Below are 20384 nucleotides of genomic sequence, written 5' to 3' on the forward strand. Positions count from 1 at the left end.
TATCTTGGATATCTGTAGTCTTTCCACTGCTACACAGCACTACAATAAAGAGACACAATCACTCAAATTTCTCTAAGAATAATCTGAACAATGAAGATTTCTTGTGGAGAGGAGAGAGGATGCCTGTACCACAAGACTGAAAAGAAATAAATTACCACCATCACCTCCAAATAATTGTTTTGTCTGTTTTTTTTTACTACGGTGAAGGATAGCAGGAAATTTTCCATTCAACTTAGTTGAGAGAATATATTAAAACCCGAGGAAGTGTATGAAAAATAATATAAATATTATATCTTTAGTGAATTTTGCTTTGATTCTCTTTCATCAACTATAAGTGACGAGTTAAGGGAACGTGCAAGTTACTCTTGAACTGTGTATAGCTGTTTTTCATGTTGTTCTGGGAACACATTATTACTACAAAATAAAGCATGCTTGATCCTTTTCTGGATCTGAGTGATATCTATACAATTGCCGCTCTAAAGGACAAAAAAAAGAAAGTATTTTTCTTTGTTTCTCTAATCTGTATGTATTCTTTATGACTTGTTCTAACTCTACATGATCTGTCAAAACAGAAAATCTACATCTTCAAAGATTTTGTGTTTTAATATTCTTACTAACATTTTCCTCAACAGTTTGAGTCGTGTCAAGTGATAGCAAAATAATAGAATAAAAGTCTCTCTGTAACATCCAAAAAATCTTTCCCAAAATTTGACTATTTCATTTTAGAGAAATTTGAGAGAAGATGGAATCACAGCTATCCACAACTTGTTTAGTCCCCCAAATACCCAGATATTCTGAGTTAATTCTTACCAGATGTTACTACTGGGAATGATTTTGCAATGGACAACCACAACTCATTTCTCCTGCTGCAGCATTACTCCAGGAAGCACAACTCTCTTAAATGCACTACTGAAAAAGGCAGAGACTTGCCAGAGCCACCAAATAAGGTTTCCATCAGATAGCATCATGAAAGGACAGGTGATATGACTTACAAGTCAATTCCAGCAGTGACAGAATTTGATGAAGAGCTTTATAACTGAAGCCAATAAAACCTGAATTATTTGGTGGATATAGTCCATCCTGCCATTCATATGCAGGCCAAGCTCTGGGGATAAGAGAAGTGTTTGTTGCTACTGATGTTGAACTACATGCTATGCTTTAGAGAACATAAAAACATATGCAGCAACGTAACGTACAAAAGTAACAGCTTTCTGCCAATCTTACCTGGGTACAGTTGCTTTGTTGGGGCACTCAGCTGTGCAGTTTTTGAAACCCTGTAAGCAACATCTGATCCTTTTGAATTCCTTCTGTTTGTGCAAAATCCTGCTGTTCTTGTTACTCCTTCTGGAGAATTGTGAAATTCTAATGCTTTTAGCACATCAACGGGTTCAGCTGACAAAGTTAAAAAAAAAAAACAAACAACAAGAAGAATTATTTATCTTGCATATCTATGGCACCCAGCCTCCAAAAAAGCTTTTTCTTTGCAAAAGTACATGTCTAATCAGAGCAGTAGCTGCATCCTATTTTGACTTCTTGCACATAACTGCTACACCACAATACTATTTTTATAGAATTATTCATTTTTAAATATGTAAGAGTTCATCCCGTCTAATGTGCTTTTTATTATCAGATTTTCAAACTACTTGACTACACACTGAAAATCACCAATTCCAAATGCCGAGGATCTTGCTGGTTGAAACTTCCAAAACCTGCCTTTAATGAGTGACTTCTGAGAAGTGGAACTGATCTTCAAAGTTTGCACAAAACTTTCAGAAGCATTCAGCTGCTAATAATCTGCTACCACAAAATCATAATATTAAAACAGCATAACATTAAAATATATTCTGATTACACATAACTGCTTTCTCAGACACAAAGGAATAAAGAAGCAGCTAAACTAATTTCACATGCAAGTTAGAGAAAGAAAAATGTACCTGCTGTGCCTGCAAGGACTAAATGGGCAGAATTGCAGTCTTTCATTATTTCCAAGTTAAAATGCAAATTTATACTTTAAAGACCAAGTACAATAAGATTGCATCTGTTCTCAGTGTCTAACAATCTAAAATTGAAATCCAGAGCTGTTATTGTACTGATAATGATGCAAATTAAAACAAACAAAAAAACCTGCATACATATGTAAAGCCAACAAAAAGCCTCAATATATAAGAGTTCTCCATGGAAAAAGGACAAAGTACTGAATGGACAAGCACTTCAAGAAAGGAAGTGAGAGAAAACAGTTAGCATACTGCATGTCTTTTGTCCTAGGAAAAATTAAGGTGCTCATTCTCATACTCCCCATTAAAAAATCATGGCTTTTTTAATGCTTTTTTTTTAACAGAATTTCAGTAGACTTTTTTGTCACTTGGATTATTCCACAGGTTTTATCTTGGCAAACTCATAACCACTTAATTTGGGAAGACATAGTTTTAAATTACTTTCAATGTTAAAGCTGAGAAAGGAGTTTGGTAAATCTGACTTCACATCTTTGAACTACACAGTGGCAGTAACTACAGCTGATTTATTGTCCGTTATTCATTTTACGTGTCAACAAATATCATCTTAAGGCTCAAAAATCACTGCCTGTGAATATTCAACTATTTAAACAAGTATTTTCACTGATGTGAACAAAGTTAACTAGCTCATCCCATTCATCTCCTGACAGTGCCAAATATAAAAAACTCAACTCTGTGCTTAAACCAATATTTGTTTTCTCAGTCAGCCTAGAATGTACATAACTTCTTCTTTCTTAAAATATATTTGCAAGAAAATGCTTGTGAACTTTAAAAATTTTTCTTCACATCCTGCAATTTTTCATTTCTTTTCCTCATTGGATCGGATCATCTTTGTGTTATTAAACATAAACCAAATATCCAATGTTTGTTGTAAGCTAACACATTGGGAATGAACGTTATTGTACACAACTGAATTTACCTAAAATCCACATACACAGAAAATTCAAGAAATTATGTTTAAAGAGTCTCAAAAGAAAAGTTTCAATAGTGTGAAAACACTGTGGTATTAATCTAACCTCTCTGTTGAGTACTGAAAAAATAATTTAATGGATATAATGTATTTTAATAGGTGTTCCAAACAGTTCTGAAGGAATTGCTACACATACTGAAGAAACATTCTGAAGGAATGGCAACACATTTTTTTCTAGTAACCAACAGCTATCTTTGATGTACCTATGTTAATTTGAACCAGTAATGTAGAACCAGTCACCAGAAATATTAGTACAAATTTCAATTCACTGTGTAAGTCAACCACTGCAACATTCCTTTATCCTTTGCTCTTTTCTATAATTTGTACCAGATTCTTCATTATTTTTTAGAATAATAGTTTTTCTTTGCCTGGCTGCCTAGGAGACTATTCATCCATAAAAAAGATTATTCATTACTCCCTGCTAGTTCTGCTGCTAAAAAACTTCCAGACAAGAAACAGAATAATAATAGGACAATCTTCAAACCACAAGTTCCAAATAATAAGAACAAACATTCTGCTAATAGTCCACAGTTGACTATCTATTTATTTCCACAAACTGTGATTCAAAAAACGTAAAATAGCAGGACTAGTCAGTTTAAAATAATCACTAGAAATGTTGTGTGGTCCACAAACTCAGCTTGTATTTATATGGGGCAACCAACATATTGACAGGTCAAGAATCTTTCATGAGACCTTACTTATGGTGCATAAAACAGCTTGCCTATATGATTTTATCTTTCCCCAATAGTTTTCTCAAAAAGTAAAGAAAAATGCAGGTTAATGATATATAATCTTATGCTTCTGTATCCTTCCAATTTGGTGTCAGTGTTTCAGATGACAAGTAAACAAATAAGAATCATGCAAACAGCTCTGTTCACCAGTTCTTGGGACTTAATTCTCCTTATGAAATTTGGATATCAGCTCTGAAAACTCAACTCTGTTTGCCAGGGCAAATTTGACAAAATACAGGATCCAGACCCAGAAAGCAGGTCCTTTACATAGATGTTTATGGCCATGTTGCCATAAACATCTATGTTTGAAGACTACCTCTTGCAAGAGGTGTAAACAAGCCAGATGATGCCACAAGACCACCCTGTGAAAAGAAGCCTGTGTTCATCAGGGCAAGCCTGCAATCAAAGTGCAAATTTCTACTCTGCTACTTTTGCAGAGGATTACTCTTCTCACCAATGGCTATAGTGCAATGCAGAGGATTACTCTTCTCACTAATGACTATAGTGCAAAGTTAAACAGCATTATGTCCTTGATTCAGGAGAGTCCAGAGAGACACCTCTCACTGCCACTGAAAGACTGTACAGCAGTGGCCAAAACAGAAATGCTTAAAAATACCAGAATTTCTGGAATGGCAAAGGGGAATTCTTAAAAAATCCCTTTTTAAAAATCAGAATTGTGCGAGATGGGAACCAGGGCGTTCCAGTATCTTTCAAGATACCAAACGATTAATCATTTAACTCCATCATAAGTTCCTGTATTTTCAAATATAAAGAAGGTAAAACACACAAAGAAAAATTAGCGTTGTCACATCTCAAGACCCAAAATGTCTTGTAACTTTAAAACTGCAGAGTCAAATCCTGGTCTTCATTACTGTGGTATTACTGAACTAGATCCAATCACTCTTCACTCAGTGAGCTTTCCATATTTACAGTGGTATGGATCAGAACATTTGATCCAGAGCATTTAATATTAAATGTAACTCCAAAGTCATATTTAGTCTTCCTTTCTTTCCCTTTAGCTTTCTTACATTAGGAAACTTATGAAAAAAAAATTCAGAATAGCTCTGCTGGAAATTAAAAGGATTGTCTGAAGCTAAATACTTGTAAACTGGATGTTAGGAAATACTTCTACATTGCCAGGTCAGGAGAGAGTATCAAACATCAAATACATGAGGAGAGCTTCATGTATTTTCTGTTTACTTGGAGCAGAGGAAAATGCATGTAAAAATTTACTTCCATTTTTGGTTAGCCTACATTTCCAAGCCTACATTTCATCTACAGGCATGATATATTTGTTTTAAAGGCCATGACAATGCTTTCTATTCTATTAATTCCTAACCCTATAATGTAAAAATAGAATGCCATTAGAGATTTGGAAAGTCTGTAGAAATCTAGACTACATTATTATCATATAACCACACTTGAAAATGTCATAGCTTTCATTCACTCCACAATATCTAAACTGAAACGGAATCTGTGATATATCATTTTTAATAATATTGATACAACACATATGGATCAAATTCTGCTGCCTTTATGTTGCATTACACCCAATAATTACTACCATTGCTCAGCGTGGTATCATCTGGAGTTAAGCAGCATCTGGTGAAAACAGCAGTTTCATTTCTAACATGCCCTAACATCACAAATATAAACAACATCATTATTCAAGTTCAGAGGACTTCCTTCACTTAGACTTCCTGACATTTGAGCTGCAATTACACAACATGGCTCTGCCTTTCTCTGGTAGAAACTGTCCATGGAGGAGATTCCTAAGCACCATAACAATACAAGTAAGGACAGCAGAGAAAGGAGGGGCTGAGAAACTGTAAAGGAGAGCAGAAACTGAAGTCCTTTGGACACACAGCATGTGCTCATGACTTATTCACTGTGGGACATAAAGCCTCCTCCTCTTAAGGATGACCCCAGTTTTCAGTAAAAATGCTTGGCAATTCCACATCTCCCTACGGGAACACTTTGTGTAGATGATCACACAACCTGAGGTAAAAGAATAGACACTACAAGAAAGGGACATGTTGTAACATATGCAAGAAAATTTGCATTGGAATGGTCATGTCTGGTTCGTTACTTTTGGATTTATTGAAATGTGGACAGTAATTAATGAATGGTACACAATCATATCTCTTTAGTTTATAAAATAGGTATTCTGTCTTTTACTGAGGTCTTAGATGGTACCTTAGTAAAAGGCAATAAAATTCCTTGTTTCTGAGTCAGCCACCACCATTAAATTTCTGTATTGGGACAAAGTCTGTCTGACCCTGCAAAGGCAAGCTGCACAGAACGCAAAAAAAGATGAATCAACAGTGCATCTAATGGCAACAATATAATCTTTGGAATTATACCAGGTGCAATCATTTTGAATAAAAGAGTAAAATATATACATATCATTGTTTTAGCTACAATAACTTTTAAAGGTTAATTATCTTTATTTTAGTGACTTTTCAATATTGAAAATGTTTTGATCTACAACATGCCTTTTGCAAAGTTTTACTCAGATCAATTTAGTGAGTGACATTATTATATATGTGAGGTTTGTAAATGTTAGGCATTAGCAGACACTGAAAATAGAGCTGTACTCTTTCACCTAAGTAGAATGTTCTGTCCTGTATCACCCACCCTAAGTAGCTAATGTGTATGTGTCAATAAATTGATAATTAAGCATATGTAATCCTGATTTTACATATGCTTAATTGCAATATTAGCATACGTATCATCTTCCAATCACAGTATCTTACTAGTACTTTAGGCCTGCTGTAGTCACAAATAAATTGACAAATTCTGTATCATATTATTTTCATTCAAATAAAATGCCATGAACATTTTATTACTGGAATTTTTTTTCAGAAGAAAAAAATTACTTCATACTTGTGCTTTTTCAGATTTTTTTTAAACCCATCTAGACTAGCTGACTATCAGCCAGGTTTCTAACCTAGGTACAGCTGTATTAAGAAGCAGATTATGTGCCAATTCCATGAGTGGTTGCAATTCCACACTAGTGTGGGTCTCACACAGTATTTCATGTCTTACTCAGATCTGATTTAGATATGCTGTATGCAGTGGTCCTCAGTAGACTTCGAACACATACAGATTGAAAATCCTTTACTCACTGAATAGAGAACTTTTGAATGAGTTTTAATATTCCTTAAAAGATGACCATGGAAGTCAGAATGGGCCTATCTTAAGGTCCAACACCTTAGGTTTTCTTCTATTTAACATGGAACATGCTGCAATCCACTTACAAGCTGCAGTGAGCCCTGAACCTTTGCAGATAGGGTGTACAAAGCTTGACATCTGTGCTCCTGCTATAAACTACACAGCAAAGCACTTTTGAACTGCAGATGAAGGGGCTGGTGGTTAAGGACCAGGCAGTTCAGTTATTGAAGATAGGATGAAATCATATTGAAGATAGGAAACCATCATCTGCATTCTCAGAGGGAAGGACTTCACCATCACACCTCGAAGTGGAACCCTCCAGGACTGACAGGAGAGTGACTCTGGTGGCAATGTCTGGCTACAAAATTAATTCCCATAAGAAATTGTCCAGGGGATGACTCATTTAGACTAAAATATGTTTACTTCTGTCCAATTACCTAATAAAGCAAAGAAGTTGAAATCCTATTATATTTAGATTTTGGTCGGTTAACTCCTGGTTGTTAGTCTCTAAATTTTATGAGAAAGTACAATGATCCTTCCCCACTTAAAAGTTGTGTTTACTTACATAATTTACTAGATGCTCCCAGATTGCCTGCTAAGGGACATACTTTGAATGCAAACAATAGCAAAACCCAAAGGGAAAAAAAAAAGGCAGTATTTTTTACTATACAGATATACCTTAGTAAACTGAGGGCGCAACTCTGTGTTTCTGATACTGTTAATACCTATAGTAACTTTGCCTTTCCTTCTTTTTGATACAGTAAAAAGTACTTTTAAACATTATTATAGGTTTTTCTGATATAATAAACAGATAGCTTCTTGAGTTCCCATAATTCTTCAGTAATGAATCTTTTTAATTGATGTGAATGTGAAATTTACCAGTATTTACTCTACAAAGAGCCTTTAAGAGTTACAATCAATAACTCCTAATAAGGGAGACACAATCCTGGAGTAGAAAAGAGCTTAAATTTCCCCACTACAAAGAATTAAATGAGAAATTTAGGAAGACTAATGTTTCTAAGTTACTATTATTTTACTTCATATTTTTCCATGGAAATAGGCTTCATTCTGCCAGTAATCTTTTCCAATGGAACCACTGCAAAAACTAAAACTTAAAGAGCCTTGAAACGTTAATCTTCAGTTCTAAATGGAGTGTTTTCTCAAAGTTTAGTCCAGTTTTATGTCACTGTAACAGATCATTTAAAATCTACAAGCTGTGATGGCCTGGTAGACTAAAATGTGTGTATTTGGTGAGTACTAATGAAGGGACTCGTTATATTTGTGGGCAAGATTTTCAAAAGAGGCCAACTCTACTTGGATTTCTAGACATATATTTAAGGACCTAAGTAGAAGGTACTGACTGCACCGCATGTTTTTGAAACCATGCTACCTATTAGAGACATAATAACCTATTGTTGTTTAGTTTATTTACTTTTCTTAAAACTTTGAATCTTTATAACTCTAAGAGCTCATTCTAAGGACATTCCATGTATTCTATAGGTAAGTAAGATAAACACTTCTATGAGGGAAGTTTCTAACTGACACTCATTAAATGGTCCAAGACCTAATGAATGTCAGAGGTCTTCACCTCTTTTTTAACAGCAGCAGTAGAATCTGGATTTGATAAACCGATAGTTTGTTGACTTTTAGGATACAAAAAAAGACCCATCAATTATCAGAAAACTATGCCATTTCTAATGTGGTAAGAATATTTCTGTTCTTATTTTTACTCTTGGACACTTTCATTTATCGTGGGCAGTTATGCTGGATATGCTTTAAAAACAGAAATACATATAATATGATTATCTACACTTATTTTAATGTGTTTTTCATCTGTTAGGTATTTATACAGAACATCCCAAAGCAGGAATTGAAAAGCACGTTTAGCCAAACAGCTTCACTGAGATTTGCAGTTCCTACAAAGGACCCTATTGCCCTCCCACTGCAGGGTCTAGTCTCTGTATCCCAAGAAAGCATTCCCTGCAGTTCAGCCATAGGTGTCAAAGCACCAGAAAAGGATCAGGCACTCTTCTGTCCTGACCATTTCCTGCCCTTCTCACAGGCGTTTGGGCTTGGCAGTCTGAGAACTGCCAGCCTCCCAACTCTGCTGAGAGCCCAGCCCTGTAACAGAACCGCTCTGGGAACCAGCATCAAAGCATTGGTTCTGCAGTGTCCTTTGGGAAGGTTCCAACACTTTTCATAGATGGACTTTATAGAGCTGGATAAAACCAACTCTGTTTTAGGGGCTGCAAAAGTGACTTACAGAGCATCTTCAAGGTACAAAAAGGAAACCAATTGAGTTGCCTAATTACATAGTGCTCCTGAAAATTAAACTGGCTTTTTTTTTCCCTAGGAATCTGAATGTAAATCTATGAGATTAACTGAATATATGTTGAATATATATACTTCTAGGTACATACTTCAAGGTTGTTTTACCTGTTAAGAATTTTCCTACATGAATTTCCTAGATGAATTATGTAATTGGAATCTTGACTGGTGACATTTTTAGAAATAGGTGTTATTGCAGTACTTTCATATTTAATGCTTACAAGAACTAGAGATTATCCAGATGCATACAGGAATGCTTTAAATAGCCTAGGACTGACTATTTCACCAACAAAGGTTTCTGTGAAACTGCTCAGAAATGGCTACTTCTGTTTCCACACCAGTTATTTGGAATTTTTTCATTGACTTCCTATGCTGAAAAGACTATTGAATGCATTTTAGTATTTCAAAGGCTATGCAGACAGTCTAGGCATGTACAGGAGGCAATTTTGATACTCACCAACTATGAACTACATCTCACTTTAAAGACCAAGCTACAAAATGCACACAGTGCAAACCAAAACCCAAAAAAACCCACAATTCCCCACCACTTACATCCTATACTGAAACCAGCGGAAAACTTTTACAATTTCACATTCAGATCTTTAGTAAAATTAGCTTGTAGGCTAATTTATTTTGTGGACATATTCAGAAAAAAAAAAAAAGAAGAAGATTTTAAATTTTCATTACATTGCATAATTCTGAAGTGGAACCTAGATTTTGAGGCATTTTACCATAATGTAAGTCACTACAAAATATGACTTTTGTGTTGTTCCAAACCCTCTTGAGACTGGATAGATTGTGCTTTTATGACTTGTTTAGCAGCACTGACTGCCATCAAGCACTTATAACCTGATGGTGATTTCATAAAAGGTTTCACTTGCTACCCCCAGAAGATTTGGCTTGTGCATCATCTGTGCAGACCTGTATAGACCCATTATTTTAGAATACTTTAACATCTGTCCCATATTTCTATGGACTTTTTCTTATTTTGCACCAGAAATCTTTTAGGACTGCATTCCAAGTGGCCAACTATATTGAGGCCTCTGCTGAATATTCAAAAAGGTTTTTTTGTACAGACTGCAGACACAGTAGTTTCAGCTGTGAAAATCAGCAAAACAAGTATTACATTCTTGAGTATCTTGTTTCTATTACCATATAAAAAAGACACACAGTCTAAAAATGGTCCATGCTACAGGAAGAGACAAGGCGTTCCCTCAGCAATTAAACATGAAAGAAACTGAGTCCACTTAAAAGATTTGTCATCAATTTATTTATTGAGAAATAATTCAAATAAATGGTCAAAAATATCTTCCAATAAATGGGAGTTTTCAAATATGGAACATTTGAACATTTGTCACCTTTAAGCATGCAATACAGCCAAGGACAAGATTTAGAAATTATGCCATTTAACATAATCCTGTTTAATTTGATAAAGAAACAACTTGTACAACTAAAGTCTTTCACCATATTTTCCCAGACGTCAAAGGTATCATCTCCCTTATGAGACCAATGCAAGGAAATCAGATTCAATTCTGTATCCTACCAATATTATCAGAAATTCCTCTTAAGCAGACAGCAAGGCTGTAAAGCCTTGAACTATCTATGAACTGTGAATGTTTGATAATCTATCAGATTACTGTGATAATTTGAGTAAGGTAAGGTACACAGGTAAGGGACAGAGTAGGTAGCACTTAGTCTACTTTAAAAATGTGACCATAATTTGATTTACTACTAAGTTAATTTCTATCATAGAGAAAGCTTAGCTGCCAGTGACATTATTTATAGCAGGATCAAGCTGGTTTTTTTATTCATTTTTTATAATACATCTTTCAATTTGGTTTGCAGCAAACACTCTGGTCCTATAACATGAGCTCTGCCAAATACCTTCTATTTCACACACTGTGTACATTAACACTTGGACTTGCAGTGAAGTCCCAGACCTGAAATTCACAAAGGTTTTTACAGTCCCTTATGTGTGCTAATGTGCTAAAAAGAATTTAAGTTCTGCCAGATTCTACTACTATTGTAATAACCAGGTCAACAATTAATCCTTACATTTACAGTCTGTAAACTTGGTATTTAATACTGAGTAGAACAGTTATAAGCCCTTGCAACAGGCATGTGTGTTAACCTAATTCCTTTTAAGCCACTGTTCTCTATTGTGTCCATCCAGAGGGCAAATCTCTATCACTGCATGAGACTTCACATTCTTAGAACATTAAAGATTTCTCTCAAGCTCTGCTTAATTTATTCCCCCCTATTATCAACAAATACTCAGAACAATGATAAATTAACCAATGCTAGGAGGATTTCTTCTGAAAAGAAGCAGAACACACTACAGAGAAAAGAAAAGCAACTTCTTAATCTTGCTGGCAGATGGAAACCCTACTGTTCACCACTGTACAAAACAAATCCGGGAAAGACATAATTGCTCCAGTGTGTTTTAGGTATAACCTCAGCTGTTATGTCATGGCTCTTTTAGTAAGCTGCAACTCTGTCAGAATTAAGGGTGCTCTTTGGGGGAGATCAAGTAACTTTGGGCATGACAGTTGTAAAAATAAGTATGACAACTTTTTTCCTACATATTATATCTGCTCCTGACACCGATTTTACTAAAAATTGGGAGCTTTGGCGGTGGGTTGTTTTTAATGGTTTTTTTTAGTAATCAGAACAAAAGACAGCACCAGGGAAATTTTATATCAAAAGATTTTTTTTTTATTATTGTCATTTCAATTATAGGTACTAGGGAAGAGATTATCTCAAGCCAAACCCACAGCGTATTTGTGCACCTATATACAGTTAAAGTTGTTAAGATACACACCAAACTGAAGTTGAAAACTTCTTTCCTGCAGAGGTAGGAAAGAGACATAATTTCCTGCAGCCTGAATAATCCTTTCTTGGATCCATGTGAGGTCTCCTTCTAAATTCAATGGAAAGATACACATTCTAGAGAATTAACAACACATACCAGTAATTTTTTCTGTGCCTGATGTCTGCAGCTGAAGTTGAAATAATTATTTTACCTTAGAAACAATTAAGAAATCAAAATAACATAGCAAAACAGACATATACATGCTGGTGTTCCTTGCACTGTTCTAGGAAGATTGGACCATTTCACCTGCTGATCCTTGGGACTCAGAAAAACTTCAGCTAGGACCACTAGCTGCACCTAGTGAAATCACCCTTTGATTTATTCATTTTTGCTAACTTTGGGAATAGCAGTCCGAGAAACGCACATGAATTATCACATAAGACAATCTTTTTTAATCTTAAAAGTTAATTGATCAGTTAAAATCAAAAATACTTTACAGCATAAAGTTCTGAGAAGAAATTCATACTTTTCTAGTTTAAAGCACCATTTTGTACAGGTTTAGACTAGCTGGGTACATTCAAGAGTTTTCATTCAACAAACAGATCCGTATCTTCCTTACTAAACGAATACAAATAAGTAGCAGTGTTAAGTGTGCATCCACTAAGAAAACTCTTCTTTTGCCATCACTAATTGGCCCAGTTCTGCATTCCTTCTCCACCTAGAACTCCCACTACTTTCCAAGCCTGTGTGTGGGAAGCACAAGGAACCTATATATTTCCTAAGATGACAGCAAGAAGCATCTATTTATTTTAGAAATAAACCTGCTCATCGCTTACACAGAAGTCCAAAGTTTTCTATATATAGGTTCATGCCTCATTTTCAGTAAGGCTTCTTAAAACTTTTTTTTTTCCACACAGATTAAGAGCTAGATTTCCATTTGCTTGGAAAAGCTTATAAATAATAAAAAGGCTGATTTTTCATTTCTTGCCCATGAAATTTAAATCAGCATCACAATAGTGCATTGATGCCACGGCCTTACAAAAATTTATAGCGTTGAAGCCATGCCACTTTGACTAAGTGAGTTTATTCATTCCAAACACATTACCAACAGTTTTAGTATTAAAGGTGAGGAAGGGGAAAGGAAATCAAAGGATGTCTTTAAAAATACTGAATTTTGTTTACTTTAGCCAAGTCATAAAGCAAAAACATTTTCTGAAAAGAGCTACTTAAGAGCTGGTGGGCATTGAGCTGACCAAGAATGAGTCACTGCTTTTGCCATGCAGTTGATTCTCACTTCTGTAACTTTTTCTGTGTAAAGAAGAAATAATTCAAGAGCCCAAACACTTTGCACACCATTTCTTACAAGTATAAAAGACACCTCATACCTCTCTATGCTTTTGGTTTTGTTTTTTTTTTTTTTTTAATTAAAGAAACTTCTAAAAAAGTCAAGAGTTTTAGGAATCTGTTGAGGTTTGTCTACAAGGAATGGCTTCTGTTGTCTTTAAAAAGTGCTACATGATTAACACTTTATATGAATACACCATGTAATTTTCTTTTCATAGAGATGGTTTATGAAAAGAACATTGAAGAACAGAAGATTTAAAACAGTTCAACAGAGTAACTCATATTTTGCCTAGCATTCATGTTTTGTCCAGCATTTTCTTTTAGTCATACCTGCCATTTGTGCTACTTTATTTCATTCCTTGGTATTTTCCCTCTCCAATTTTCAAATAGGAGTAATTATGTCTTATGTTGACTTTCAACTACTTTAAATAAGATTAGAATGCATAACAGATGATTCAGAAATAAGTCCCTTGTACACTGTTACAGAAATTAGGTCAAATTCTAGTCCCTCTGTAGTCAATGGAAAAACTCTAACTTCAATAACAGATCAAGCCCTAAACACACAGCTCCCTGTAATTCCTAAGCAAGTAGCACACTGTATCTCAGAAAAGGTCAAGAACTAAGTTATTTTCTGAATGCTTCTACAAAGAATAAGAAGCCTGTAGTTCTATATTTCTGAATTGTCCTTTATCCAGAAGACTAGAAGACTATCAATATAGCTTTTTAGTTTTGAATAAAGTTACCACAACCAAATTAGTCTGCCTAATGTTGCTGAATACAGTCCAGTAAGTATCAGTTCTGTTGATTTCAGTGTAAATTCTGTTGACTTTTCCTGTGCTGTCTGGGTTTAGATTTTAACTTGTCATTTCCATCCAACCCATTATGTAAACATAGTCTACATAAACCCTATTTAATTTAGTCAGTTCTACTGTGAAAAGTGACATAAGAAATAGATCATGCCTTTGAGGACAGTATTCTTCTTGAAGAAATTTAGTTTCCACATGGCAACGAATAGCCGAATTCTTGAAGCTCTGCGAGGTTAATTCACCCTGGTGTAACTCCAGCGACTCCGTGAATTGCAAGAGGGATGAAATCTGACCCCTCCAGTCCCTGTCAGAAACGGGGCCAGCAGGGGGCAGGAGCCCTGATTGATCCTACACCGTCAAAGTTGTGCCCAGGTATAAAGGTTTGAATGGAAACTGATCACCTTTCCCTGCTCCCTCTAGGACGCCAGTTGATTCTGGATTCAGATCGAGAAATACCTCGTTAAAATAATAAATACATAAAAAATTTAAGCCTTTCATTTCGGAGAGTTAAGCCCCTTCACTGATGTCAGACCCACAGAAAAATAAAACCTTCAATCCGAGCCTGACTGGCCTCCAGATGCGCCTGCGGGCTCCGGTGGGAGGGAGGAAGGAAAGGAGGAAGAGGCAGCGTTTTCACCCCCGGTAGGAGACGAGAACTCTCCCGCTACCGGAGACTCCGCACTGCAGCTCGGCGAGCTGCGAGCACAGCCCAGAAAACGCAGCTGGGCTGGCGGCGGTGCGAGGAGCCCAGGGAGAGCGGCGCGGACGGGAGAAGTGCGCAGAACGCGAGGGGCGGTGCGGGGGAGGGGGCGGCGATTCCTTTCTGCTGAGGCTGCTGCGCTGCGCCTGGCTCGTGTTCCCCCTGCAAGTCCCCCGCGGGCCGCACCCTGCCCACCAGGTCCACGGACACCTAAGGGACCATCGATACCCCGCGCAGGCTGCAGAGTTGGGAGGGGGCTGGGGACGGTGCCCCAGCGCTGACACCGCCCGCGGGGAGCCCAGCGATCCTCGGGCTGAGCCCCCCCGAGTCCCCCCCGGCATCTCCGGGCTCGGCACCGCTCGCACCACCTGCGGGGCGCCGCTGCCCCGGGAGCTGCCCTCCGCAGCGGCTGGCAAAGAGCCCCCGCTAGTGTATTTTCTCCTCCGCTTGCGCCCTAGAAAACTTTTTGACCACTAAAACCCGTTGCAAAAGGAAAAATAAAAGCGAGGGAAACGAAGAAAGAGAGCCTCCACCCCCAACTTTTCCTTTCCTTGCCCTTCCGAGGAGAAGGCAGATACTTGTCGGTCAATTTCAGTCACAATGTGGTGAACTTCAGCAGCTCAACAAAACAAAGTTGGACGCACACTCCACAAAACAAGAGTCCAGTGCTGAAAGAGGATAAGTCTCTCTGTGCAACAAGTATTTCTTTCATTTTCCCACCCTGCCAGTACATCTCCTTTACCTCATTAGAAACACATCCATAGTTTAAGGCTGACCGAGAGCCGTCCCTCCGTGGCACCCGGGAGAGACGTCCCAGCCGCGCTGCCGGGGGCTCCCCGCGGGTCTCCGCGCTCGGAGCTGGCTGCAAGAGCGCTCTCGCCTCCCCAGCAGCGGGAGTCGCTCTGACAGGTTTCCTCTGAAACGCGGCCTCAGCCGTGCCCTGGGTCCTGCCCCGAGGAGGGGAGAGAGGCGGCTGGACTCCCGGCTCCCCTTTGCTTTCTTACCTCCTCTGACCTCTGCAGCCCGAAGAAGGAAAGCGAAGGTGATGAGCACGGTTACAGCCGAGTCCCAGGGCCACCTTCTCGTTTTCCACCTTGTGAACCATCTCTGCATCTCCATGCTGGGCACCCACAAGTGTGAATTAAACGCGGGCGCCTTCAGTTTATACCTGCTCCGTCCTTTCCACTATATTCCCAGAGATGACTTCTCCTATAGAGCCATACGTGATAAACGGAGAGAACGTTTTCTCTCTCGCCCCTCTCCCGCTCTGCCCGGCCTTGCACAGGCCCCTCCGACCCGTCCTCCCTGGTGCCCTGCCTTCAGACTGAGGGGAGGTGAGGGGCTTTAATCAAAATGCAAAGAGCTCCGCATCCCCCTAAAGGCTTCATCCCGTCAGAGGGCTGGGCGAGCGGCTCCCAGGGCCACCCCTGGAGCCCGACTGACACGCCAGCCGCCGGGCGGAGGCCAATCGCGGGGCTCCCCCGGCCGCCCACAGCACCGCCCTCCGCCTCGGCGGCGGCACACCGGCCGCTCCGCGGGCACCGCCGGCCCCCGCGGCGGCGGAGAGCGGCCCTCCCGAAGGCGCTCGGGGAACGCAGAAGGCGCGGCGGGAGCGAGCCGGGACAGGGCTGGGGTGTCCCGTCACCGAGTCACCGCCGCCCCCCGCCCGCTCCGCTCCGCGCGGGCCCCCTCGGCCCGAGCATGCGCATAGGCGGCCGCGGCGCCCCGCGGAGCGAGGGCGGGGGCGCGGAGCGGGGACGCGTGGGGGACGGGCAGGGGGGCGACACTGGGGACAAGCGGGGGAGGGGGACGCCCGCAGGGGAGGGAGCGAGGCAGGGCAAGATTGAGGAGTGGAATGTGCGGGAGAGGAGCCGGGGCGCTGAGGTTAAGCGTCTGCGGGGTGGCCCTTCGGACTCCCCGAAACCGCCGGCTGGCGTTGGTGCGGCGGCAGGTCAGGACCCGGCGGCCCGTTCCCCCTCGCACCCCTCCCGGGCGCAGCTTGCTCGCACACACCCGTGGGGGGGACCTCCGGGGGCTTTGCTTTAAGGCGGCTGTAAGGGAGGGAGTGGAGTGTTGAAGGAAAAGCCCGCCACCGAACATTGCCAGTCCCCGCGTCACTACATCCTGCAGCCCGGGGAGCCAGGTGTCCGCTCCTGGCCGGGAAACCTCCCGCTCGCACTCCCGTCCTGTCCCACCTGTGCAGCAGTCGGTAACAGGGACGGGCCCGAAGGCTGAAACCTCTGGCAGAGCTTACTTGTGCAACAGGTCCCGCCGAAACCCTCGGTTGGCGTCAGGTTCTGACCCGGCTTCTCTGGAAAACGAGAGAAAACCATGGTCACGTTTTGGTGGAAATGTATATAATTTTTTTTACATTGTGCCTTCATTGAGATCTTTAATGCCTTACAGCAATTACTAAATACATGGTTTTCATTAAAATACATGTTTCTGTGTCAAATTATGCTTCAGAAATTTATTGTCCTTTCATAAAATATCTTACACTTTCCTGCACTCCATTAATATACCTAGCTCTTTCTGTGCTTGGTTTCCAGTTGAAATCATTGTCATTAGATTTGCATCTGAGGGCACTGAGATGCATAGCACAGTTACATCTGAGCTTTCTTAAGTGCTGTGCTTTGGGTGCCATTCAGTGAGGAGACACTCAAGGTTATTCTGGCACAATAGGTAATCACCCACAGTACAGCTGTGGAGCACCAAAATTCGGTATGACCTTTCTGTACCACAGCTTACATATGGAATCATTAAAGTTAGAAAAGACCTCTAAAATCATCAGCCATTTAACCCAACAGCACCATGTGCACCACTGAACCATCTCCTCAGTGATCATGAGACAACCCACAGCTGCTTATGGAATATTTTCCTGTCTTACAATTATCTTACATCTTAACTGCATACAGGTTCCCAAAAGTCAGTACTATTATTGTTTTTCTGCTGGTCTGTGTAGTTCTCAGTCACTTACTAGATGCTTTGTAGAACAGACCAAATTAACTTGCTGTTTCAGCCTCCCTCCTTGCAATATCAGTAGGTAGTCCCAATGGCAATTTATTATTTTTACTCAATACTTTGTTGTGGGAAAATCTCATATGCTGTAAAGTTTCAAGTTTCCTCTTCATACTTATAAATTATATGTCTTTGTCACCAGCATTCTTGCTGCTTGCAGTCTCTTATCAAACATGGTTTCTCTGTTTTAAGCCTTTCTGTTTACCTGAATAAATACAGCTAAACTCTTCCCTAGTAAAAAGGAAAAAGTCTGTCCCTACCCAGGAGAAGAAATGGAAGCATTTCAGATAGTGGTGAAAAAGAACAAGTATTCTCACAGTAGTAGAGAATAGTAATTTCACACAGTGCCTTTACAGTTATTTAAGTTTAGTGGAGGTGGTTCATCTCCCAAACCGTCAGTGGAAATATAGGCACTGATTTTTGTGGTCCTACATCAGTCCAAAGCAGAACAAAGAGGACAAAATGCTGAGTATTAAGTCTGCTGAGGCAACATACTGATATTAATATAAAAATCTGTCAAATTCTATATGAATTCTGGTACCAGAACCACTTTAATCTAGAGCTAGCTCAGGTTTTTTTGCATGCCAGAATGTCAAGCAACACAGGCATGTAATAAATTGCCATCAGATTCAGCAGTTACAAGAGAAAAGTTACATGTCATTTCGGTGAAGATCCACATTTTGCAGCCTGTCAAATTATTTAATTAGGGATGATTGATTTACGTTTAGCTTATTTTTCCCATTTATTGTTCATAATCTTCTAAATTGTTATGACGGTGTTCTAGTGAAGTGCAGAGTGAAGTATTTGCAGCCTTGAAAATATGTTGAAGAATACATAACGATTCAGAGCATAGATAAGGTTTATGAATGCCATAAAATTAAAGATTTTTGTTAGAAATTTTCAGCTCTTAGATGTAATTTCAGGAGAGACATTTTCTTTCTTGAATCTGAAAGAAGGCTAAAATGTGAAAATATTTTCAGATAAAAAACAGAAGAGAAGTGAATGATGTTATTTATTAAATCATCTGTGATCCACAGTGGTTTATTCTTCCTGTCGGCGTTTTTGTTCCTCATTACTGTTCAAGACAGTTTTAGTGAAAAGAAAGACTAAGCACTGTGACATTCATTATGTTCTGTCCCTGATACATCTACATTGGCAGATTAATCCATGTTTAAATATTAGGGATTGCTCTCTTTTATGTGCACAGATGGGTCATTGTTGTATTTTGGGGCAGAGAGGGGGAGGGGTTAGGAACCATGGAGAAGAGAGTATGTTTCCTTGGACCACTGTAGGTCACAAGAAACTCACAGCAGCAGCTCTTTCACATTCCTCAAGCTATAGGCACCATGATGAAATGTAACTGTAAATATGGTGTTCTTTGGCTCTTTTGCAATCACACTATGTTTTTCTAACATATTCCTTGACATAACCAAAAATGATGGACTTTTCTCTATATATAAATAGGTCATTTCATTGAGAATAAACAATGCACTGTAAAGAAGAACATGCTTTTATTGTTGGTTTCCCTGTATCTCAGGGATATTGACTTGACTTTTTTTTTTCTAGTTCCATACAGATGTTGATGCCCTCTCCAATTCTATTCACAGCACATAAGTGAATATTGCAAAATAAGTGTCTGCCTTAAAAGTCATCATCCACTGCCTTCTCTGTTGCTTTAATTCTTTTGGCTTAGGTAGATGGGTATTTTATCATTGCCTCATTTCTGATGTAAATCTATGTTTGCTGAGAGTTTTCTGTTATATGATTATTATTAGGAAGAAGAGTGAGTTATACTGCTTCAGAGAAGTGAACCCTGAGAAGCAGAGACTGATACCATCTTACACTGTAACAGTAGGTTGCTCTGTATAAATTACAAATTAGCACTGGACTCTGCACATGCTGCAGATGTGAGAATTGGGCAGATACTGTTAAGGCTTATATTGTGTTTTCCTCTTTTGGTGTGTGTAGGAGTAAGTGCTCTAGGAGGGTGTTAGGATTTGAAACAGATTAAGAGTAGGGCTTTGGAAGAGGATGACTGAGTGTAAAGAACAGTTTATGCATCATGTACAGTGTTCCCAGAAGTAAGAATTGATAAAACTCAGCTCACATGAAGAGAAGATGTTGGAAGTAATTGATCCTGTAGTTATTAATAATGCAAGAACTTGAATTGGGAGGATTAAGAATTTAGGATTAATGTTTGAGAATCTTTAGATTGAATCCAGTAAGTAAATTGGTCCAGGGAATGTTTTGTAGCCCTGAGGTGTCGGGCCTTCTGAACAGGGTTGACATAAGATTTACTATCTAGAGTCCAATTTACTGTTAGTCTCTGGCAGGTTTTTAGAGGCAGGAAAAAACCCCAGTCATGCTAGAAACTGATGCCGTTTGTTCTTCTTCAGTAATGATTTAGTGTCTTTCAGACTAAGATTAGGAATGTGTCAAGACTCCAGTTTACAATCAACTTTTTCAGATCTAAAGTGTTAGGAAGGCTG

The 20384-nt window shown here is 39.2% G+C and overlaps 1 protein-coding gene across 3 annotated transcripts in view; it reads right to left on the minus strand.

Annotated features, from left to right (window-relative positions):
- COL11A1 (collagen type XI alpha 1 chain) overlaps window positions 1-15996 on the minus strand; it is a gene marked incomplete at both ends in the record, with an annotated part of 126795 nt that extends 110799 nt beyond the window's left edge. For all 3 annotated transcript variants that reach the window (XM_084210964.1, XM_084210965.1, XM_084210963.1), the window contains 2 exons: window positions 1225-1392; window positions 15882-15996. In XM_084210964.1, the coding sequence (XP_084067090.1) occupies window positions 1225-1392; window positions 15882-15996 (283 nt within the window). The remainder of the gene's footprint in view (window positions 1-1224; window positions 1393-15881) is intronic.
- Between the last annotated feature and the right edge of the window lie 4388 nt (window positions 15997-20384).

Source organism: Fringilla coelebs, assembly GCF_963513975.1.
Source record: "Fringilla coelebs genome assembly, chromosome: 9".
In the NCBI taxonomy this organism is placed as follows: Eukaryota; Metazoa; Chordata; class Aves; order Passeriformes; family Fringillidae; genus Fringilla; species Fringilla coelebs.